The 24,267-nt window shown below is 40.0% G+C and overlaps 1 protein-coding gene across 4 annotated transcripts in view; it reads right to left on the bottom strand.

Annotated features, from left to right (window-relative positions):
• Positions 1-24,267, bottom strand: part of LOC140728036 (AP-1 complex subunit sigma-2) — a 75,483-nt gene that overhangs the window by 6,819 nt on the left and 44,397 nt on the right. For 2 of the 4 annotated variants that reach the window (XM_073046154.1, XM_073046155.1), the window contains exon 5: positions 2,118-2,218. The exons of the other annotated variants lie outside the window; for them this stretch is intronic. In XM_073046154.1, the coding sequence (XP_072902255.1) occupies positions 2,171-2,218 (48 nt within the window). In that variant the 3' untranslated portion in view covers positions 2,118-2,170. The remainder of the gene's footprint in view (positions 1-2,117; positions 2,219-24,267) is intronic. 4 annotated transcript variants of the gene reach the window in all.

Here is a 24,267-nt window from a genome sequence, read left to right as displayed (position 1 = left end):
AGCTCCACTGAAGGAAAGAGGAACAGGCTACAAGCATTCAGATGCAGAAGCAGAGGCACAAAGTAAAACCCAAAGAAATAGTCAAAGCTCAAGCAGCTGTTTACCCAACACCACCCGTGTCCTTAAAATAATTAAATAATAGTGACATTGCTCTTACAACTCAAAGTAAAGCTGTATCTCACAAGTAAAAGATTCAGAATACCATGCAATAAAAACAATTTGTCCTGTTAGCATAACTCTGGTCTTAGTTTTGGAGATAAGTATACAATGTAGCATGCTGCTGTTGGGGCTAAACCCAAATTTGATGTTAATTAGCTTTGCCTTGTCCGGAATTTGCTTCTTGAAAAACAAAACTCCTTTAGTGACTATGTAAAATCCAAGACCAGCTAGACTGACTCTCAGAACACCCAAACTTTGGCAATGAGAATTTCAAATGTGCCTTGTGATTTTTATTCCATACATCACAGTGATTACATCACAGTGTAATCAACAGGATTACACTGATGAGTTCCATACCACTTGATCTAGCCAAGCTTATTCCCATCACAATAAGCCAAAGTATTCTTATTCAAGTTCAAAGGGTATTGCACTTTGGAAGGACAAACCAAGGTAGAACATACAAGGTAAATGGTAGGGCACTGAGGAGTGCAGTAAAACAGAGGTATCTGGGAATACAGACACAAAATTCCCTAAAAGTGGCATCACAGGTAGATAGGGTCGTAAAGAGAGCTTCTGGTACATTGGCCTTTATAAATCAAACTATTGAGTTTAAGACTTGGAATGTTATGGTGAGGTTCTATAAGGCATTGGTGAGGCCGAATTTGGAGTATTGTGTGCAGTTTTGGTCACCGAATTACAGGAAGGATATAAGGTTGAAAGAGTGCAGAGAAGGTTTACAAGGATGTTGCTGGGACTTGAGAAACTGAGTTACAGAGAAAGGTTGAATAGGTTAGGACTTTATTCCCTGAAGTGTAGAAGAATGAGGGGAGACTTGATAGTGGTATATAAAATTATGATGGGTATAGATAGATTGAATGCAAGCAGGCTTTTTCCCACTGAGGCTAGGGGAGAAAAAAAACCAGAGGACATGGGTTAAGGGTGAAGGGGGAAAAGTTTAAAGGGAACATTGCGGGGGGGGGGGGGGGGCTTCTTCACACAGACAGCTGTGGGAGTGTGGAATGAGCTGCCAGATGAAGTAGTAAACGTGGGCTCACTTTTAACATTTAAGAAAAACTTGGACAGGTACATGGATGAGAGGTGTATGGAGGGATAAGGGCCAGGTGCAGGTCAGTGGGACTAGGCAGAAAAATGGTTCTGCACAGCCAAGGGCCAAAAGGCCTGTTTCTGTGCTGCAATGTTCTATGGTTCTAAATATGGACAGGCTGATTAACAAAACTTACATTTTTAGACTCTCGAAGCAACAAGACATCTCACACACAAGCCAACTCTGAATTACATTGTAGCAGGAAGCAACTTCAAATTATTTTCTCTACCTGACATCCAAGTACACATTGACAAAAAAAAAGTCACTCAGGAGATACTCCTTTTAAATTAAGGAAACAAGAAATCAGCAATACTGATTCACATCTTCTGCAATCACAATATTTCAAAGACAGGTTTAAGATTATCCTCCCTAAATCTCCACCTCAATGAGGTGTTTCATGGTCAATCAAAACAGCAAAATAATTCAAAAACTATATTTTACACACGACCCCGCCTTTCCTTTTTGCATCAAAGAACAAGATCTCTGTAACTTGTGCAGAACTATGTGCAGCTATTTCAGATACTTGATTTCAATGCACTGTTACTTCACGATAATGTTAAACAGCTAAGAGCACTTTTCTTTGAAATGAAAGCCTGCAAGTTAAGCACTGCCTTTTAACAATGTTAGCTTCAAAAAAAAACAGAAGCAGCACCAAGGCATGACATCATTGCAATCATGCAAATTTCATTTAGGATCAACCCCATCACCATCTACTTTGGTTTAGAGTATTTTATTTTCAGCTTTTCCCTATATCAGGCAATTTAGCAATTAATGCCATGGCAATTTTGCAAACGTGCATCATTCATTATACTTCCAAATTATACCCATGCCACTCAAATGGGAAAATAGTTACCAAAGGTCTGGATGGGGAGTCATAACAGGCCAATAGCCTAAGATTTCTTTCAATCATAAGATATCGTCAGCTGACAAACTTCCCCAGTCTTCATTTTGGTTCTAAAACACAAAATTAAGCAGCATGTGAGAATTAACAAATTCCTCCAATACATCCCTGGAATAGGAGTACCATTATCAACACAAAAGGAAAACAAATCTCATACAGTTGTAGATCATGCAGCACTCTTATAACATTGCTGAAACTGAACTAGTCTTCAAGATAAATCAGAAGCTGTATTTCACATTAGTGCTGGAATGAGAGTCATCCTATACATTTTATTTCATTGCACACATGTTGCAGTAATATCAGTTAAAGTCAGAACATGAAAAATGGATTGGCATTCTGTGAAAAACGAATCCATCAATAATTATTTTTGAACATTCTAGAGTCTGCACATTGATGCATAACTGGGGTATAACCACAACTTTATGCAAACACTTGGCTATCTAGAAAATAAGAGGCAAGAGTATTAAAAGGATGAAAACAATGGAACACTGGGTCAGAATCACTACACAACAAACCCAAGGAATGCATTCCATGCAAACCATCTGACATCAATTTTGCACGTTTCAACACAGAAAATTATGGCAAAAAAAATCACGAGACACATCTCAGATTGGATTCACTCAGTTCACAAAGGTTGGTCAACAATAATTACACTGCAAATTTTAAGCCAAAGAAAAAAATAATTCCATATCCTGAGAAAGATGCAACCCATACATTTTCTAGAAAAAAGCTGCCAAGCTCAGAGTAGAAGGTAGAACCACCTGCCACTGCTGTGGCAACGAAACTTGTGCAGAAGTTTACTCTGCAGTTGTAAACCATACAGTGTCAATTCACACTGCATTTAAAGTCCAGGTTGAAACCCACACCAACCACATTATGATATCTTTATGTGCCTCCCAGTGTTCCAGGATTGAACCTTTTGCAGTTTTTAAAAATCTTTCCTCTCATTATCATTTGCTTTCTTGTTCATCTGGCTTGATTTTTCCAATGGCCATACATGTTCCCTTCTTACCTCCCTGTTACCAGACTATTATTCAATTGAAAGTCTCTCCTACTTGTGGACATTTTACACAGTTTTTACTCTAATGGATTTAAACCCATTTTCATTGTTCTTATGAATAACTTCAAAACATTGCAAACAGGATCTTGTTTCCTTTCTATAGATGTGAGGTTGAGAGTATATTGACTGGTTGCATCACAGCCTGGTATGGAATCACCAATGCCCTTGAATGGAAAATCCTATCCCTCAAACATCAGGCTCTTGAATCAGTGGAAATAACTGCACTCAACTTCACTTGTCTCATCACTGAACTTCCCACAACCTATGGACTCACCTTCAAGGACCCCTCTCATGTTCTCGCTATTTATTGCTTATTTATGATTATTTCTTTTTCCTTTTACAAAGAACAAAGAACAATACAGCACAGTCCATTTGGCCCACAATGTTGTGCCAACCCTTAAACCCTGCCTCCCATATAACCCTCCACCTTAAATTCCTCCATATACCTGTCTAATAGTCTCTTAAATTTCACTAGTGTATCAGCCTCCACCACTGACTCAGGCAGTGCATTCCACGCACCAACCACTCTCTTGAGTGAAAAACCTTCCTCTAATATCCCCCTTGAACTTTCCTCCCCTCATCTTAAAGCCATGTCCTTTGGAATTGAGCAGTGGTGCCCTGGGGAAGAGGCACTGGCTGTCCAGTCTATCTATTCCTCTTAATATCTTGTACAGCTCTATCATGTTTCCTCTCATCCTCCTCTCCAGAGAGTAAAGCCCTGGCTCCCTTAATCTTTGATCATAATCCATACTCTCTAAACCAGGCAGCATTCTGGTAAATCTCCTCTGTACCCTTTCCAATGCTTCCACACCCTTTCTATAGTGAGGCGACCAGAACTGGACACAGTACTTCAAGTGTGGCCTAACCAGAGTATTATAGAGCTGCATCATTACCCCATGACTCTTAAACTCTATCCCTCCACTTATGAAAGCTAACACTCCATAAGCTTTCTTAACTACCCTATCTACCTGTGAGGCAACTTTCAGGGATCTGTGGACATGTACCTCCAGATCCCTCTGCTCCTCTACACTACCAAGTATCCTGCCATTTACTTTGCACTCTGCCTTGGAGTTTGTACTTTCCAAAGTGTACCACCTCACACTTCTCTGGGTTGAAGTCCATCTGCCATTTCTGCATTCTATCAATGTCTCTCTGCAATCTTCGACAATTCTCAACACTATCCACAGCACCACTAACCTTTGTGTTGACTTGCCAACCCATGCTTCTACCCCCACATCTACGTCGTTAATAAAAATCACGAAAAGTAGAGGTCCCAGAACCAATTCTTGTAGCACACCACTAGTCACAACCCTCCAATCCGAAGGGACTCCCTCTACCACGACCCTCTGCTTTCTGCAGGAAAGCCAATTTTGAATCCACTTGGCCAAACTTCCTTGGATCCCATGCCTTCTGACTTTCTGAATAAGTCTACCGTGTGGAACCTTGTCAAATGCCTTACTAAAATCAATGTAGATCACATCCACTGCACTACCCTCATCTACATGCCTAGTCACCTCATCAAAGAACTATATTAGGCTCGTTAGATACGATCTGCCCTTCACAAAGCCATGCTGACTGTCCCTGATCAGACCATGATTCTCTAAATGCCCACAGATTCAATCTCGAAGAATCTTTCCAACAGCTTTCCCACCACAGACGCAAGGCTCACTGGTCTATAATTACCCGGACTATCCCTACCACCTTTTTTGAACAAGGGGACAACATTCGCCTCCCTCCAATTCTCTGGTACCATTCTCGTGGACAACGAGGACATAAAGATCCTAGCCAGAGGCTCATCAATCTCTTTCCTTGCCTCGAGGAGCAGTCTGGGGAATATTCCATCAGGCCCCGGGGACTTATCCATCCTAATGTAACTCCAACACCTCTTCTCCCTTAATATCAACATGCTCCAGAACATCAACCTCATTCATATTGTCCTCACCGTGGACAACCGCACATTGGTTGCTTGTCTGCTCTGTTGGGTATTGGCTTTCATTGATTCTATTATGTTTCTTGAACCTACTGAGCATGCCTGCAAGAAAATTAATCTTAGGGTTGTACAGTAAATGGTGGCATATTTGTAATTTGATAATACAATTTACCTTGAACTTTAAGCTTATGGGTAAACACCATCACTCACTCAGTCTATGAGCGAGGCAGCATTTTTTATGATAAAGAGAGAACAAATACAACTCAAGAAAGGGGTTGCTAACCTGGGATCGATGGATAGATTCCAGGGGGTGTGTGAACTTGGATGGGGAAAAAAATTTACTTCTTTCACTAACCTTTAGATTTACCATCTCCTTCAATTGTTTTTTTAAAAAAATATATTTTGATAACTATATTTCAATATAATTAGTTTATTTTGTAGTCTTCTGCATTTTATTTTACATATTTAAATACATTAGACAAATCCACCATCTCTTGGATTGAGAGTGTGCTGACTTTTTGCATCACAACCTGGTTAAGGGAGCAGAGAAGGTTACTGGGGTCTCCCTACCTTCTGTCCAGGACCTCTTTCAGAGTCAATGCCCCCAGAAGACACGGTACATCATTAAAAACCCCTCACACCCTCTCCATAAACTGTTTGTTCTTCTGCCATCAGGCAAATGTTACAGGAGCATCAAAACAAAAACCACAAGGCTACTAAACAGCTTCCTCCCACAGGCAGTCAAGACTGCTAAAGAGCTGCTCTACCTGACTGATTTGGAAACTTAACTTGCACTGGACACTTATAACTTGATTTTAACTGACATTTGGCTGTTGTGTTTTACTATTTATTGTTGTGTTTACTATTTGTTGCATTTGTTATGTTATGATTGCACTTGCCCCTGAGAAACGCTGTCTCATTCTGCCAATGTCTCATAATGTCTCATTATTCATGACAATAAAGTTTTTGAATCTTGAATCTTGAGATAGACCCAGTTTGTACATCTGGTAAGTTCTATGTCTGAGAAGGTAGCGAGTGGCACTGGAACACCACAAGGGACTGTCCTGTCTCCATTTCTGTTCATATAGTACAACTTAGACTTTCAGTACAAATGTAGTCTTGTCACTTGCAGAAGTTGTCTGATGACTCTGCAGAAGTTGGGTGCTTCAGAGACGGACAGGATTTGGAGTACAGAGAAGTGGTAGACAAGTATGTGCAGGGGGAAATTACCTACTCCTGAATATGGCCAAAACTAGGGAGATGGTGATCGATCTATTTATTTATTTCTAAGGAGGAAGAGGACTGTGACAATTCCTGTGTACATTTTGGGAGAAGACGTTGCAGTGGTGGAGGAGTACAAATATTTGGGTGTTCACCTCAACAGGCTTTTGACTGGAAAACCAACACCAAGGCTGTTTACAAGGGGATCAGCAGAGTATTTCCTAAGGAAGCTGAGATCCTTCAATGAGTGCAGCAGGATGTTGGAGATCTTTTATCTGTCTGTTGTCGCAAGTGTAATCTTCTTTGTGGGTTTATTTTGGGGGAGCAGCATTGGTACTGGTGATGCAAAAAGACTAAATAAACTCAAAAAAGCTGGATCCATCCATGGCTTTAACCTGGACTCTATTGAATTAGTGGTGGAGAGGAGGTCACTAAACAAACTTATCCATTGTGGACAATCTGGCACATCCTCTCCATGAGTCTCTCGAACAGACTCATTCTGCTCTACTGTCACAAGGATTGTTACAGAAAATCTTTCCTACCAAATGCAATAAGCAAATACAACATTTCATTCTGTGTGACAGAATACACATCATATAGTCACCCTAATAGTCTGTTTTATTATTTCATGCATTATTGCAGTGGTAAATTATTGTGTATATTCTGTACTTTATTAGTTTATTATTACCAAGTGTGTTTTTAAATGTTGCTGCTATAACAAAATAATTTCCCACTCAGGGTCAATAAAAAAAACATTATTATTATTAATCTGAGGAGTCCATAGACTTGACCAGACTGTCAAAGGAGTCCATGGAATAAACAAGGTTAAGAACTCATGACTTAGGAGAAGGTGATGCACATTTAAAAGTCTTAACATTTTTAAAAAATGTTATCTTAAAAGCATGTGGTAGAAAGGGAAAATCATCTATTTTCACTCAAGACAACCATTTTCAGACCTTATCACTAGATCCTAAGCATGAATTCATGAAAAAAATCTTACATACTGATGACATCTTTGCAGGTTATGTTATAAGGATACATTTTGAATAAAACAGAATTTATACCAGAACCAATATTCAATTCAATGGCTGACATATTCATTGTAGTATGCAAGTAGTCAGAAGAATGCCACAGAAAAAATTTAAGGACAAGGGAACATTAATTAGCATTCAAATCTGAAATGGATAGAACAGAATTGCATCTGAAAGCAAAATAGTGGATATGCAGGAAGTCTGAAGCAAACAAATCCCTCTGCAAGTCTTTTGGTACTCTTGGGGAGAATGAGCAAATGTTTTATGTCAATCACAAGAACTCCATCAGAACTGAAGAGCTTGAAATGACAAGTTTTAAGTTAGTACCTGAGCAAGCCAGGTTTTTTCTCTAAAGAGTAAAAAGGAGTAACAAACGATAGAATGGGAGGCAAAGTTTTAAATGAGAAAATGAGTGCTAGCAATGACAAGAGTAAATGGAGTAGCAGAATAAACAAGTGTCAAAAATGGGATTAAATTCAAAATTGCTAAACCCCAATTGTTGAGACTGATTTTCCAGTAGGTGGCTATGTGACAAATGGTTGGAAGCTCAGTCATATTCAGGCATTACTAACCAGTTGTCTATCCTGCATCATATTCACAATATACAGAAGACTCAATTGTCATGGGCTGCAAAATTTCAAACACTGTTAGATCTCAATGCTCCAGTTCCTCATTTCTCTTCACTGCACTGGCTCACATCTCCTGCTAAACTCAGAATTTGATAACGAATCAATTAGCCCTCTGATCAGCCCTCACTAGAATCTGTTTCATTCACTGACTTCAAGCAGCAGGCTTATCCTCCCTTTACTTGGATCTCTCTCAAACTGCCTAGACTTTTTCCATTGCAAACTATAAGCACAGCCTGTGACACTTCAATTTTTCAAATCTGCTCACTTTTTGTCCCATCTCTCATCACATTTTCACCATTTCATTCTCTCAGCTCCAACCACAAAATCGTTCATTACTGATAAAGCTTTCTCCTTTTATTCAATTTTATCTCCACTATCTACAGCCTCTGTTCTAATCACTTCAGTCCACGTTCTCAACTATTCTACACATAACCATTTTGAGCCTGTCTACTTTGACCTCTGTACACACTCTCCGCCACATTCCAGTATTACATTTCCACACTTTATTGCATCTGACAGCAAGGTCTCTTCCCCTTTATTACTTTACTGTCTCCTGTCCTCACCTTCTAATCCCCTCAGTGAGATTTCTATGTAGCATAGAAACAGACCCTTCTGGTCACCAAATTACAGGAAGGATATTAATAAAGGCTGAAAGAGTGCAGAGAAGGTTTACAAGGATGTTGCTGGGACTTGAGAAACTGAGTTATAGAGAAAGATTGAATTTTATTTTATTGAATTTTACGCTCCAGGATTTTATTCCCTGGAGCGTAGAAGAATGAGGGGAGATTTGATAGAGGTATATAAAATTATTATGGGTGTAGATAGAGTGAATTCAAGCAGGCTTTTTCCTGAGGCTAGGGGAGAAAAAAAAAAAGAGGACATGGGTTAAAGGGTGAAGGGGAAAAGTTTAAAGGGAACATTGGGGTGGGGGGGGCTTCTTCACACAGAGAGCCGTGTGAGTGTGGAATGAGTTGCCAGATGAAGTGGTAAATGCAGGCTCACTTTTAACATTTAAGAAAAACTTGGACAGGTACATGGATGAGAGGTGTATGGAGGGATATGGGCCGGGTGCAGTCAGTGGGACTAGGCAGAAAAATGGTTCGGCACAGCCAAGAAGGGCCAAAAGGCATGTTTCTGTACTGTAATATTCTATGTTCTATGTCTACAGCATCCATGCCAGCTGACAAATAAACAACTATATTAATCCCATTTTCCCAGCACTTGCTCCATAACATACATCGCCTCGTTCACCCAGATGATTTTTAACAGTGGAGGAGTATTGGCAGGGTGTTCCAGTCTTCACTAAGAAGGAAGATGAATTCTTCTTTAATTCCCCTCTCAATCTCTTATCACTCATCTTAAATTTATAGGTTCTATGGTCCACATGGAAAAGTTTCCCATCTCCCCTATCTATACATACCATTATGTAGTAAACGTTCATCAGATTCCTCAGCCTATCATACCACTCCATAACTGAAACAATCAATTTCAGCAGCATTCTGTGGAATTTTCATCTCAAAATACGTGGGCACCAATATGTGCCATTTAGAAAATTTGTAAAACTGGTACAGTTTTCTCATCATCCAGGGAAAGAGCTAAAATTCCTCATAGTAATGCAACAGGAGATTCAAAACAAACCTATCCCTACAGTAATAAACAGACTGTCAAATCTAGATTTCTCACGATAATAATGCATACAGGTTAAGAGATGGCAGAAAGGCCATAGTTATAGCAGAAAACAAAATACTGAAAAGAAATTAGGAAAGCAAGAAAGGGCAGTAGAAAATACTGCCGATGAAAAAAATAAAGTTTATGATGCCCTTTCAGAGATCAAAAAGGTAATTTCGGCATGTAGATAGAGGATGTGCTTAAGATACTGAATGTCTTCATTAAAGAGGAATAATGATGTTTCTGTTGAAGAATAGATGGACTCGTGTAAAATATTGGATCAATACACAAAAATTAGAGGGGAAGTATTACATTTGAGGAAGTGGATGAATCAGGAAAATAGATGAAATATATCTGAGAAATTGCAAAACCTTCATCTACAAATGTTCAGTCATCCTCAGTTACAGTGTTGCTAGAGGATTGTTCATATACTTAGCAGTTAATAAAAAGGAAAGGGACAAACCAAGTATTTGTGCACTAGTTGGTTAACCTTCAATGGAAGCAGGCCATTAGAATCTTTTCTAAAAGATGCTATGAAGGCTTAGATTAAAAATCAAACTAGTTTATTCAACAATGATCCCTTCTCTGGTTTTAAAATACCTTAACTTAAGGATTGCAGCCATTCATCTCATCTATGCCTGTCATGATGCTCCATAACATAATACTTCAGCCTCCTTTGCTGCAGGAAAATACTCCCAGCCTATCCAGTCTCCTTATTACTCAAGCTCTTCTGTCCTGGCAACTTCCTTGTGGAGGTTTATCTAGCTTAATCACATCATCTCTATGTTACAGCGATCAGCACTGCACATCATTTTCCAGGTGTGCCTCACCAATGTCTTGTACACCTGTAAAATGATGTTCCAACCCTTTCACTCAATGGCATGTCCAATGAAGAAAGCATGGCAAAGTCTTCAATTTGTCTATTTATGTCACCACTTTGAGTAAAGTATAAATTTGTACCCTTTGGTCTCTGTTCTACAATATTCTCCATGGCTTTCTCATTTACGGTGCATGCCTTTTGCTTACCTGTGGCACACCTCTGGTCACAGCTGGGATCTCAGTTATTAGGATGAATGTTCTAAAGATATGATTGCTACATTTGTTGATGACACAGTTATGAAGAGGACACAAGAAAGCTACAAGGGGACAGAGAAGTTATAGTTCAAAAATCTGGCAAATGGAATACTACATGCAAATATACTAATGAAGGGTCTTGGCCCAAAACTTCAACTGTTTATTCCCATCCATAGATGCTGACTGACCTGCTGGCCTCTCCAGCACATTTGTGAGTACCACTTGTATCTATGGAAAATGTGGAATTGTCTATTTGACAGGGAAGATATAATTTTAAAATCTATCTGATGAGAACTTGCCGTGTTTGAAGTTTAGACAAAATCAAACATCCTAGTCAATGACATTACAAGGTCCAATGGGTTAATATCTAGATTGAAAAATAATAAAAAATGGCAGAAACTGCAAATCTAAAATAAAAACAGAAAACATTAACAACACACACAAAATGCTGGAGAAACTCAGCAGGCCAGGCAGCATCCATGGAAAAGAGTACAGTCGACATTTCAGGTTGAGATCCTTTGGTAGGACTGGAGGAAAAAAAAGCTGAGAAGTTGATTTAACAAGGTGGGGGGAAGGGAGAGAGAGATTGAGAGATTGGTAAGGTGATTGGTGACACCTGAAGGGGGAGGGATGAAGAGCTGGGAAGTTGATTGGTGAAGTAGATATAGGGCTGGGGGGGGGGGGGGGGGGAGGAAGTCTGACAGAATAGGACAGAAGGCCATGGAAGGGGGGGGTGGGGTGGAGCACCAGAGAGAGATGATGGGTGGGCAAGGAGATAAGAAGAGGGAAAAGGAGATAGGGAATGGTGAAGGGCTAGGGGAGGGGCATTACCAGAAGTTCGTGAAATCGATGTTCATGCCATTACGTTGGAGGCTACCCAGACGGAATACAAGGTATTGTTCCTCCAACCTGAGTGTGGCCTCATCAGGCCATAGATAGATATAATTGGAATGGGAATGGGAAATGGAATTAAAATGGGTGGCCGCTGGAAGACTCCACTTCTTCTGGCGGATAGAGCATAGCTGCTCAGTGAAGCAGTCTCCCAGTCTATGTCGGATCTCACCAATATATAGGAGGCCACACAGGGAGCACTGGACACAGAACATGACCCCAACACTCATAGGTGAAATGTCACTACCTGCAAGGACTATTTGGGGCCCTGAACGGAGGTGGTGTGGGGGCATTTGTAGCACTTGTTCCACTTGCAAATGCCAGGAGGGAGATCAGTGGGGAGGGATGAATGGACAAGGGAGTCGCATGGGGGTTGGGGGGGGGGGTGTGTACTTAGTGATGGGACCCCAGAGATGGCGGAAGTTGTGGAGAATTATGTGCTGGACCACTGAGGCTGGTGGGGTGGTAGGTGAGGACAAGAGGAACCCTACCCCCAGTAGGGTGTCGGGGGCTGGGGTGAGAGTAGATGTGTGTGAAATGAATTCAATTCCTTGGTCTCTGCCACATCTACTCTCAGGATGAGGCTTTTCATTCCAGAATGATGCAGATGTCCTCCTTCAAAGAAAGGGGCTTCCCTTTCTCCACCATGAACATTGCCCTCAGCTGCATCTCTTCCATTTCACACATGCCTGCTCTCAGCTCATTCCCTGGCTAACCTACCAGTACTTTTAGTTTCTAAAATCTGGAATATCCAACCCAACTTTTCTGCTTAGACAACCTTACCAGGATTATTATGCACAAGTCCCCAAATCCTAAGGACTTTCTACAAGGACACAATTGAGAACATCCCGACTGCTTGTATCACTGCCTGGTATGGGAACTGTACTTCCCTCAAATCGCAGGACTCTGCAGAGATGTGAACTTCCCACTGTTCAGGACATTACAAAGACAGGTGTGTAAAAAGAGCCTGAAGGATCATTGAGGACCCAAGTCACCCCAACCACAAACTGTTCCAGCTACTGCCATCCGGGAAACAGTACTGCAGCATAAAAGCCAGGACAAACAGGATCTGGGACAGCTTCTTCCACCAGAGTATCAGACTGATTAATTCACATTGATACAATTTTATCTCTAAGCTATATTGACTGTTCTGTTGTACACCTTACTGCACATATTTTTAATTTTTTTTAGTTTTTCAATAAAAACAGTAAAGTTTGTATAGTGCAAAACAAAGGTATCGAATGTACAATTCATAACAGTTTAAAAAAAAGCACCCATGGTAGAATCATATAAAATTAGTTACCACCCTACCCTCCCATTACCCGACTCCAAGCCAACCTTACTATAGAAAAGTTAATCAGAACTTTCATCTCCACAGAGCTATATTTATAAAAAGGTACTGTATATTGCCTACTACCTGGACTATAATATGTTTACACATCAAAAACTGTAAATCTTAACTGAAAGCTGGAAGAAAGGGATTTAATGCAGAAGGAAAAAAACGGATGGACCTTTAATCTAAGTGGAAATTATGAAAATATTCAAGAAAAGGTCCCCACACCTTTTGGAACTTTATGTCCGAATTAAGAAGTGAATAATGAATCTTTTCAAGGTTCATTAATGTCTCTGAGCCATTTAGCATGAGTGGGTGGAGCAGCATCTCTCCACCCAAGGACTGCATGTCTGGTCAAAAGAGAGGCAAAAGTCAGTGCATGACGTTTAGTCGGACTCAGAGTCGGTGTCAACCTCTTCCGAGGTGTCGAAAAGAGCAATCAGAGGATTAAGTACCAAATAGTAATTAAGTATATAGGATAAAGTTAGAAAGACATCTCTCCAGTATTTCTCCAAGCCAGGACAAGTCCAATACATATGAATAAGGGAAGCCTCGCCCCCTTTACACTTGTCACAACAGGGACTAATGTCTGGATAGATATGCGATAATTTAATTTTAGATATATGAGCCCTGTGCATGACCTTAAACTGTAACAGGAAGTGGCGAGCACATAAAGAAGTTGAATTAACTGACTTGAGAATTGAATCCCATACATCATCGAGCAAAGGAAAATTTAAATGTTGCTCCCATGCAGTTTTAATTTTGTCAAGGCGGGTCTCGCCTCAAAGTCGCTAACTTATCTCGGATAGTAGATATTGATATTAAACCTTTACACAATGGATTCATGCGAAGAAACAAGTCAACAACATTTGTATCGGGTACCTCAGGGAAGCTTGATATTAAAGGGTTGATAAAATGTCTAATTTGGAGATATCTAAAGAAGTGTGTTGGATAGGTTGAACTTTAGACAGTTGCTCAAAAGATACAAAACGACTGTCTATAAAAAGATCTTCAAAGCACCTAATGCCCTTACTGTGCCAGACTTGAAATGTTAAATTGTGCAATGAAAGCCGAAAGAGATGATTATGTAAGATAGGACTAGAGAGAAACCGTGAAGACCATTATACTTCCTAAACTGAGTCCATATTCTCAAAGTGGGTCTGATAACAGGATTAACAATAGGTTTAAGCGGATGGCAAGGAAGTGCGGAGATAGAGAAATTCTTATTATAATTCAACTCCATTGCTACCCATATTGGGCAGTCAGAATGATTATGAAAGTAAGACCAAAAAATAAGACAGCGTATGTTGGCTGCCCAGTAATATAAGCGGAAATTGGGCAAGACCATACCCCCTACACTTCTAGGTTTTTGAAAGTGAGCTTTATTTAATCGGGGACGTTTGCCCTTCCATAAATAGGACGAACTATCTACTTCTTCGGCTATCCAACAATTTCGATGTTGACTGAGAACTGGGGAAGGTTGTATGGAAGACCGGCAGTTGCACATGCTGCAAGTCTCCCCTCTCCATGCCACCAATGTTGTCTAAGGAAAGGGCCCAGGCCGATACAGCTTGGCACTGTTGATTAAGTGCCTTACTCAAGGACACAACACGCTGCCTCAGCTGAGGCTCGAACCAGCAACCTTCAGGTCACTGGACCAACACCTTAGCCACTTGTCCATGCGCCAACACCAGAATGAAATAATTGAGTCTAACAAGTTGAAGAAAGCTTTAGAAATAAAAATTGGTACAGATTGAAATAAGTATAAAAATTTAGGAAGGTTATACATTTTAACAACATTAATTCGACCCATCAGGGACATGGACAGGGGTGATCACTGTACTAGACTCTGTTTTATATGATTTAAGAGATTAGTAAAATTTTCTTCAAAAAGACACTTATAGCTCCTTGTTACTGTAATGCCAAGGTAAGTAAATTGATTATTCACTACTTTAAAAGGGAGGTTGTGAAACTCTAATATTTGTGCTTCTCTGTTTATTGGAAAGAGTTCACTCTTATGTAAATTAAGTTTGTATCTGGGAAAACTGGCTAAATTTGTTAAGGAGGGAAAACACTGGAGGTAGGGAGGTAGTCGGATTTGACATAAAAAGTAAAAGATCATCAGCATAAAAAGAAACTTTGCGCTCAACACCCACACCCCCCCCCCCCCAATCCCCATCAGATCGGCGTAGCCACGAAATGCAATCGCCAATGGCTCTATGGCCAGATCAAAAAGTAAGGGACTTAAAGAGCACCCTTGCCGGGTGCCACGTTAAGACTGAAAGGTTGGGATTGCTGAGAGTTAGTTGAGACAGGCAGTGGGATGGGAGTATAACAATTTAATCCACGTAATAGAACTTCATCCAAGAGCAAACTTTACTAAAACCACAAAGAGATAGTTCCACTCCACATGATCAAATGCTTTCTCTGCGTCTAAAGAAATGACACCTTCAGGAATCCCAGCTGAAGGTGAGTACAAGATATTGAATAGATGCCATATATTGAAAAAAAAGGAGACGATTTTTAATAAAACCAGTTTGGTCTTCAGAAACAATTAAGGGTAGAATGTTCTGCACTCTATGGGACAAAACATTAGCCAAAATTTTAACATCAACATTTAGCAAGGAGATCAGCCTATACGAAGAACACTCTGTTGGATCTTTGCCTCTTTTCGCTAAAAGAATGATGCATGCCTCATTAAATGATGCTGGTAACTTACCTTGTTTAAATGAGTCAGATAAAATCAAGGTTAGTTGAGGTGAAAGCAATGAGGAAAATGATTTATAGAATTCTACAGAGAACCCATCAGGTCTAGATTTATCAGTCTGCTGTATAGAAATGGTTGAGGATATTTCCCCTAGTGATATTGGCTCATTCAGTTTTGCTTTGAGATCAGGAGAAAGCGTAGGAACATTTAGTCTATTTAAGAAATTCTCAGCCGAAATGTTATCATTTAAGATTCAGAAGTATATAACCATATAACAAATACAGCATGGAAACAGGCCATCTCGGCCCTTCTAGTCTGTGCCAAACGCTTACTCTCACTTAGTCCCACTGACACGCACTCAGCCCATAACCCTCCATTCCTTTCCTGTCCATATACCTATCCAATTTTACTTTAAATGACAATACCGAACCTGCCTCTACCACTTCTACTGGAAGCTCGTTCCACACAGCTACCATTCTCTGAATAAATAAGTTCCTCCTCGTGTTACCCCTAAACTTTTGCCCCTTAACTCTCAACTCATGTCCTCTTGTTTGAATCTCCCCTACTCTCAATGGAAAAAGCCTATCCACGTCAACTCTATCTATCCCCCTCATAATTTTAAATACCTCTATCAAGTCCCCCCTCAACCTTCTATGCTCCAAAGAATAAAGACCTAACGTGTTCAACCGTTCTCTGTAACTTAGGTACTGAAACCCAGGTAACATTCTAGTAAATCTCCTCTGTACTCTCTCTATTTTGTTGATATCTTTCCTGTAATTCAGTGACCAGAACTGTACATAATACTCCAAATTTGGCCTCACCAATGCCTTGTACAATTTTAACATTACATCCCAACTCCTATACTTAGGGGGCAAAATTTTAAGGGTAACACGAGGGGGGATTTCTTTACTCAGAGAGTGGTAGTTGTGTGGAACGAGCTTCCAGTAGAAGTGGTAGAGGCAGGTTCGGTATTGTCATTTAAAGTAAAATTGGATAGGTATATGGACAGGAAAGGAATGGAGGGTTATGGGCTGAGTGCAGGCCAGAGGGACTAGGTGAGAGTAAGCATTCGGCACGGACTAGAAGGGCCAAGATGGCTTGCTTCCGTGCTGTAATTGTTGTATGGTTATACTCAATGCTCTGATTTATAAAGGCCAGCATACCAAAAGCTTTCTTCACCACCCTATCCACATGAGATTCCACCTTCAGGGAACTATGCACCATTATTCCTAGATCACTCTGTTCTACTGCATTCCTCATTGCCCTACCATTTACTGTGAGTCGGGATAGAGTCAGTAATAAAAATTCCTGAAAGTGTCATTGATTTCAGAATGATTCAAAGTAATATTCCCATTTGCCATTCAAATTTTTGTACTGTGTTATTTAGCTTTGAAGCATCTTAGTTGGTTGACTAAAAATTTACCGAATTTATCACCATGAATATAAAACCGCCTTTACTTTCCAAAAGTTGGTGTTCAATTGGATAAGTGGAAATAAGGTCAAACTTAGTTTGAAGTTCTACTCATTTCTTATACAACTCTGTATTTTAGGTTTGGGCATATAGTTGGTCTGTTCCTTTGATTTGATTGACCAGATCTAATCACTCTTTATAGGTCCTTCTTTTCAAATTTGCAGAATATGAAATTATTTGACCTCTTAGGTATGCTTTCATAGCGTCCCAAACAACAAAACTTGAAGTTTCAGATAATATGTTAGTACTTAGGAAAAAAATTAACTGGTCCTTCATAAATTTTACAAAATCATTATCTGACAGTAAGGTTGAATTAAAACACCAATGCTTATTTATTTGTGGAGTACCAGGAAGAATTATAGACAGGGTGACTGGGGCATGATCTGAAATCATTATACTCTGATAGTCACAAGAACGGACAGATGGGATAAACTGATTATTAATTAAAAAGTAATCAATTCTAGTAAAAGTGTGATGAACATGTGAAAAAAAAGAATAATCTCTCTCACTTGGGTGGAGAAAATGCCATACATTGGAGACACCATAATTGGAAAGTAAGGACTGAATTAATGAGCTTGGTAGTCTGGGAATAGAAAACAATAGATCCAAAACAGGATCTAACCAACAGTTAAAGTCACCATCCAATATGACAGAATATGAACTCAACTCAGGCAATAGAGCGAAGAAACAATCCAAAGGACTCCACATCATCCAAATTAGAAGCATATAAGTTAGCCAACACGCCCAACGTATTATATAAATTTCACCGTAACAATGATAAAATGACCATTTGTATCTATGAGAATTGAGACCACCCTGGCTTTAGCCTGAAAAATAGAATGGAAGTGCTGCCCCGCCCATCTTGACATGAGACAAGAGTTATCAGAACTACAAATGTGTGCTTCTTGCAAAAAAGCAATTGGCTGCATTAAGCTGTTTAAGATGCGAAAACACCTTCCTTCTGTTAACAGGATGGTTCAATTCCTTAACATTTCAGCTCACAAAATTCAATGGTCTAACCACTGTCCTTTAAAAAAAAATACTAGATAACAGGCATAAGCAATGTCAGAAATTTGAATAAAAGCTCTGGGACAAAAGTATAAAACAAAGAAAAACTGGAAAAGAAATAAGTCCTGAATAACAAAACTATCTAAAAGTTCTATGAATGATATTGGCATTAGAGTTCCCTCCCACCACCTCCCAACCCACAGCAAGACAGCTACTGAAAAACAGCAGCAAGCTCTTCAAAAAAGTCACCCCATAATTCAACTTCCTATCTCCTGATATCATCATCAACTGTCTTTTATCAATTTAAAACAGAAAACTTAGCACTCCAGACTAATATTATATTGTGAAAAACAGAGCAATTCCTCCAAAATTTATTAAGCATGACTCAAAGTAATAATCCAAAAAATATATAAACTAGTATTTAGAATAAGAAAATAACAAGTAAACGGGTTTTACCCAATGAACCACCCACTAAAGACTGTAAAAAAAAATTCACTGAATTGAAGAGGTCACGGAAGAAAACAGAAAAAAAATTAATGCTTCTCTGTCAATCTAGTTAATCAGACTGAATCGGAAAAAATCGGAGTAATAGGGAGGCTATCAATAAATTTCTGAGCTTCTGCAACCGAATTTGACCACTTATTGTCTCCACTGGGAAGAGTAATTCGAAGTCGTGCCAGAAACCAAAGAGAAGGCCCGAATCCACGATTACTCCTTCATTACTTCTCTATACTTAGCTCACAGTCAAATCTTGAGGAGCATAATCTTCAACAACACAAAGCAATTGGCCCTTGTACACTAAATTCTTTCTCCGCCGAGCTTCCCCGACCAGGAGATCTTTTAATTTGGTAGCGATGAAATCGTAAAATTACTGGGCGCAGTCCGTGTCCCGACGCTGGTTTAGGTGCTAAGGAACGGTGAGCTCTATCTATTTCGGGAAAAGTCGGAAGTATATCCTTCTCGAAAATCTCACATTGTAGAATGGAGAAAAATTCAGTAGGACATCCACGTTTGATAAACTCCACAGGCCCAAGATACGTAGGTTCTGACGTCTGCTTCGGTTTTCCAGGTCGGTAACTTTTGCTGTTAGCTTGTTATTATTATCGCACAAGCTGAAACTGTCAGAACCGTCCTGCCCCCGAATTCAAGGAAACAAAGTTTATTAGAACAGGTCTGCAGAGCTGGGTGCCTTAAAAAAGGAACCCCGAGCCTTACACAGTTCCGATTTTTATATGTCTTTCTTAACTCCTCCCCTCCCGGCTCAGAAGAGCTAGGAGGTGCACAATCTTGAGCTCAGTACTCAGTATTTTTCCATTCCATATTTAGGGTTGTCTTTCGTTAGGACCTACGATCAACTGTTATATCCTCTATTTTATTATCAGTAACTTATTTCACCATCCTTGCGGTTACCTGTCTGGAATTCAGCATTTTGGCTTCAAGCAGTTAGTCACGTAGTAACAGTTTAGCAGAAGCTTAACATTTTAACTCCTTTGTGTTAATGCACATCTTAACAGCTTAATCACCTCTTACAGAAACAAACGTTTTCCAGCTCGTTAACGCATTGGTCCAAATCTTATATAACAAGCTCAAGACTTGATAAGCTTTGGGCATGATCCATTACTTTGGAATTAATTTGATCCAATTTTGATTCCAACAAACTGAAAGAGGAGTTAAATTCAGCAATCATCTCCTGACGCTGCTGATCCAAAATTCAAGATAATGTTTTCGCCCGACAGGCCAGCCACTGGAATGTCTTTTTTCCCGGGTTTGGAACTCTTTGAGGTCATTGTAGAGCAGGCGTATTCGCAGGCAGGAAGGAAAATGAAAAGTTTAACAGTTTGGATAAAAAAGGGGAGAGAAGGAGTGCGGAAATAAGAAACAGAGCAGAGTGAAAGCTTTTAGCAACTCGTCCATTGCCATCTTGACCAGAAGTCCTCCTATTACAAATTACTACAATTTGCACATTGCAATTCAGATGGAGACATAACATAAGGACTTTTACTGCTCATGTATGTGAAGGATGTAAGAAATAAGGTCAATTCAATCATCATGTTAGTTAAGGAAAATAAGAGGGGACTTGAATGGCCCCAAGCAATAGAAACAGTTTACTTTTGTGAGAAAATCCAAAGAGATCTACGGATCAATGTTCAAACACAAGGAATTGCCTTTTAAAACACAAAGGAGGACAGTACATTTTTGGAACTACTTGAAGGACAGTGGACAGATAGTCTTTAGATATTTTTAAAGCCCGATTCTTGATGACGAGTAATTGAGAGAGAACCAGAGGGCATTCAGCAAGAATACAGAATCAACATTACAATTAAACAGTAGAACAGGCTTAAGGAGCTAAGTGGCCTGCCCCTGTTTCCAATGTCCTCCAAATGCCAAAGAATAGAATACACCTGGGAGGAAAAGTTAATAGAAAGATGAACACTGGGAACTGAATAGGAATACCATACAAAAAATGTTTTCCCTACAGGGCACAATAAATGTATAGTAACTGGCCAAAAATCATTCTTGAAAAAAAAAAGTTGATTTGTAACTTTGTCCAAATTTTTACAACCAAGCAGAAAGGCATCAGGCACTCCAGAAGCAAGCCAAGCTTGAATTAAATAATTCTGCCACTGACAATTTTTGACAATCCTTAGAGATTTTTAAATTTAAAATTTGCATTTGGAAGAACTATAGTCAAAGTACTCAAGAGAAGGATAGTATAACAATTATGCCCACATTAAATCAGATCGATCTCTAGCACTGGTTATTCCATGGTATTCAACACATCTGCTTTATAGCCAAAGTGCATAAAACCCCCAAGAGTCAGGATGCATACAGCTGTGTGGCAACAGAATTTTTCAGGTGTTCTAGCAAAAATTCATTAAATAGCTGCAGTTATATTTATCACAGAATACTACACAACAAAAAATTAAAACACATTGCCGTTTGAAATATTATTCAATAGTCAACTATACAACTTTGAAAGACATGTTCCCCTTTTACATTTATTTCAGTGCACTAAAAAGCAGAGTAAATTTATCAATCAGCTCAGTTCATTCTTCACTTTGTATTCTCCACAGTCAACTTACAAAGCAAACAAAATCAATCAGATTCTCTCATTTGTTCCAAATTACACTCAGCCCTAATGAAGGGTCTTGACTCAAAATGTCAACATCCCTCTGCCTCCATAGAAGTTGCATTACCTACCAAGTTCCTCCAGCAGTTTTTATTTTGCTCTTATGCATTGTCTTCTTCTTTTATAATAAAAAAAACTCACAATTCTGCACCCAGAATCTAGAGACAAGGTTACTACATTAGACCATTTAGTAGGCTCCCTTCAAAATAATTTCTTACATTGTCTGGACATAATCAAAAATTGTTCATAATGTCTAGCCATCAACATTTTACTGCTCTGTTATGTCCATTTCTACCTTTACAAAGTACAGCGTAGTGCAAGCTCTTCAGTCCACCTTTCAACTTTCTCCAAGATAGAGCTAACCCTTCCCTCCTACACAATCCTCAATTTTTCTATCAAACATGTGACTATCCAAGAATTTCTTAAATTTCTCTAATTGTTAAATGGATGGTATAGTACTGTCGTGATCAGCACAATCACTTTAAAGCACCAGTGGGTCCAATTCCCACTGCTATCTGTAAGTATGATCTCCCCATCACTGTGTGTGTTTTCTCTGGGTGCTCCGGTTTCTCCACAAAGATGTGCAGTTAGTGAGTTGTGGGGATGCTACGTTGGCACCAGAAGAAGCAAAGCAACAATTGTGGGCTGCCCCCAGCACAATCCTCACTAATTTGATGCAAACAACACAGTTCACTTCATGTTTGTTTTGATGCACATGTAATAAATAAAGCTAATCTTCAATTATTCTGCCACCACTGGCAGTGCAATTCATGCACCTGCTACGCTTTGTGTAAAAAAAATCTGATATTCTCCCCTCTCCCACATGCTTTCCTCCAATGACATTAAAATTATACATTATCCATTTACTCCATTTACAAATACTTTACTTCAGTATTCACTATGGAAAAGGATCTTGGTGATTGTAGTGATGAATTGTAGCAGACTGAAAAGCTTGAGAATGTGAATATTAAAAAAAGAGGATGTGCTGGAGCTTTTGGAAAGCATCAAGTTGGATAAGTCACATGGACCGGATGAGATGTACCCCAGGCTACGGTGGGAGGTGAGGGAGGAGATTGCTGAGCCTCTGGCAATGATCTTTGCATCATCAATGGGGACGGGAGAGGTTCCAGAAGATTGGAGGGTTGCAGATGTTGTTCCTTTATTCAAAAAAGGGAGTAGAGATATCCCAGGAAATTATAGACCAGTGAGTCTTACCTCAGTGATTGGTAAGTGGATGGAGAAGATCCTGAGAGGCAGGATTTATGAATATTTGGAGAGGCATAATATGATTAGGAATAGTCAGCATGGCTTTGTCAAGGGCAGATCGTGCCTTACGGACCTGATCGAATTTTTTTGAGGATGTGACTCAACACATTGATGAAGGTAGAGTCGTAGATGTAGTGCATATGGATTTCAGCAAGGTATTTGTTAAGGCACCCCATGCAAGGCTTATTGAAAAGTAAGGAGGCATGGGATCCAAGGGGGCATTGCTTTGTGAATCTAGAACTGGTTTGACCACTGAAGGCAAAGAGTGTTGTAGAAAGATCACATTCTGCATGGAGGTCAGTCACCAGTGGAGTGCCTCAGGGATCTGTTCTGGGACCCTTACTCTTCGTGATTTGTATAAATGACCTGGATGAGGAAGTGGAGGGATGGGTTAGTAAGTTTGCTGATGACACAAAGGTTGGAGGTGTTGTGGATAGTGTGGACGGCTGTCAGAGGTTACAGCGGGACATTGGTAGGATGCGAAACTGAACTGAGCAGTGGCAGATAGAGTTCAACCCAGGTAAGTGTGAACTGGTTCATTTTGGTAGGTCAAATATGATGGCAGAATATAGTATTAATGGTAAGTCTCTTGGCAATGTGGAGGATCAGAAGGATCTTGGGGTTCGAGTCCATAGGACACTCAAAGCGGCTACGTAAGTTGACTCTGTGGTTAAGAAGGCATATGGTGTATTGGCCTCCATCAATTGTGGAATTGAATTTAGGAGCTGAGAGGTAATGTTGCAGCTATATAGGACCCTGGTCAGACCCCACTTGGAGTACTGTGCTCAGTTCTGGTCACCTCACTACAGGAAGGATGTGGAAGCCATAGAAAGGGTGCAGAGGAGATTTACAAGGATATTGTCTGGATTGGGGAGCATGCCTTATGAGAATAGGTTGAGTGAACTCGGCCTTTTCTCCTTGGAGTAAAGGAGGATGAGAGGTGACCTAATAGAGGTGTATAAGATGACGAGAGGCTTTCTCCCAGGGCTGAAATGGTTGCCACACGAGGACACAGGTTTAAGGTGCTGGGGAGTAGGTACAGAGATGATGTCAGGGGTAAGTTTTTTTACTCAGAGAGTGGTGAGTGCATGGAATGGCTGCCGGCAACGGTGGTGGAGGCCGATATGATAGTCTTTTAAGGGACTTTCGGATAGGTACACAGAGCTTAGAAAAATAGAGGGCCCTGGGTATGCCTAGTAATTTCTAAGGTAGGGACATGGTCGGCACACCTTTGTGGGCCAAAGGGCCTGTATTGTGCTGTAGGTTTTCTATGTTTCTATTTCTGCCTTGGGAAAGGCTCTGGATATCCACTCAAACTATATAACCATATAACCATATAACAATCACAGCACGGAAACAGGCCATTCCGGCCCTCCTAGTCCGTGCCGAACTCTTAATCTCACCTAGTCCCACCTACCCGCACTCAGCCCATAACCCTCCACTCCTTTCCTGTCCATATACCTATCCAATTTTACCTTAAATGACACAACTGAACTGGCCTCTACTACAGGAAGCTCATTCCACACAGCTATCACTCTCTGAGTAAAGAAATACCCCCTCGTGTTTCCCTTAAACTTTTGCCCCCTAACTCTCAAATCATGTCCTCTCGTTTGAATCTCCCCTACTCTCAATGGAAACAGCCTATTCACGTCAACTCTATCTATCCCTCTCAACATTTTAAAT

This window comes from Hemitrygon akajei, chromosome 5 (assembly GCF_048418815.1).
Source record: "Hemitrygon akajei chromosome 5, sHemAka1.3, whole genome shotgun sequence".
NCBI lineage: Eukaryota > Metazoa > Chordata > Chondrichthyes > Myliobatiformes > Dasyatidae > Hemitrygon > Hemitrygon akajei.
This window is presented reverse-complemented; position numbering and strand designations above follow the sequence as displayed.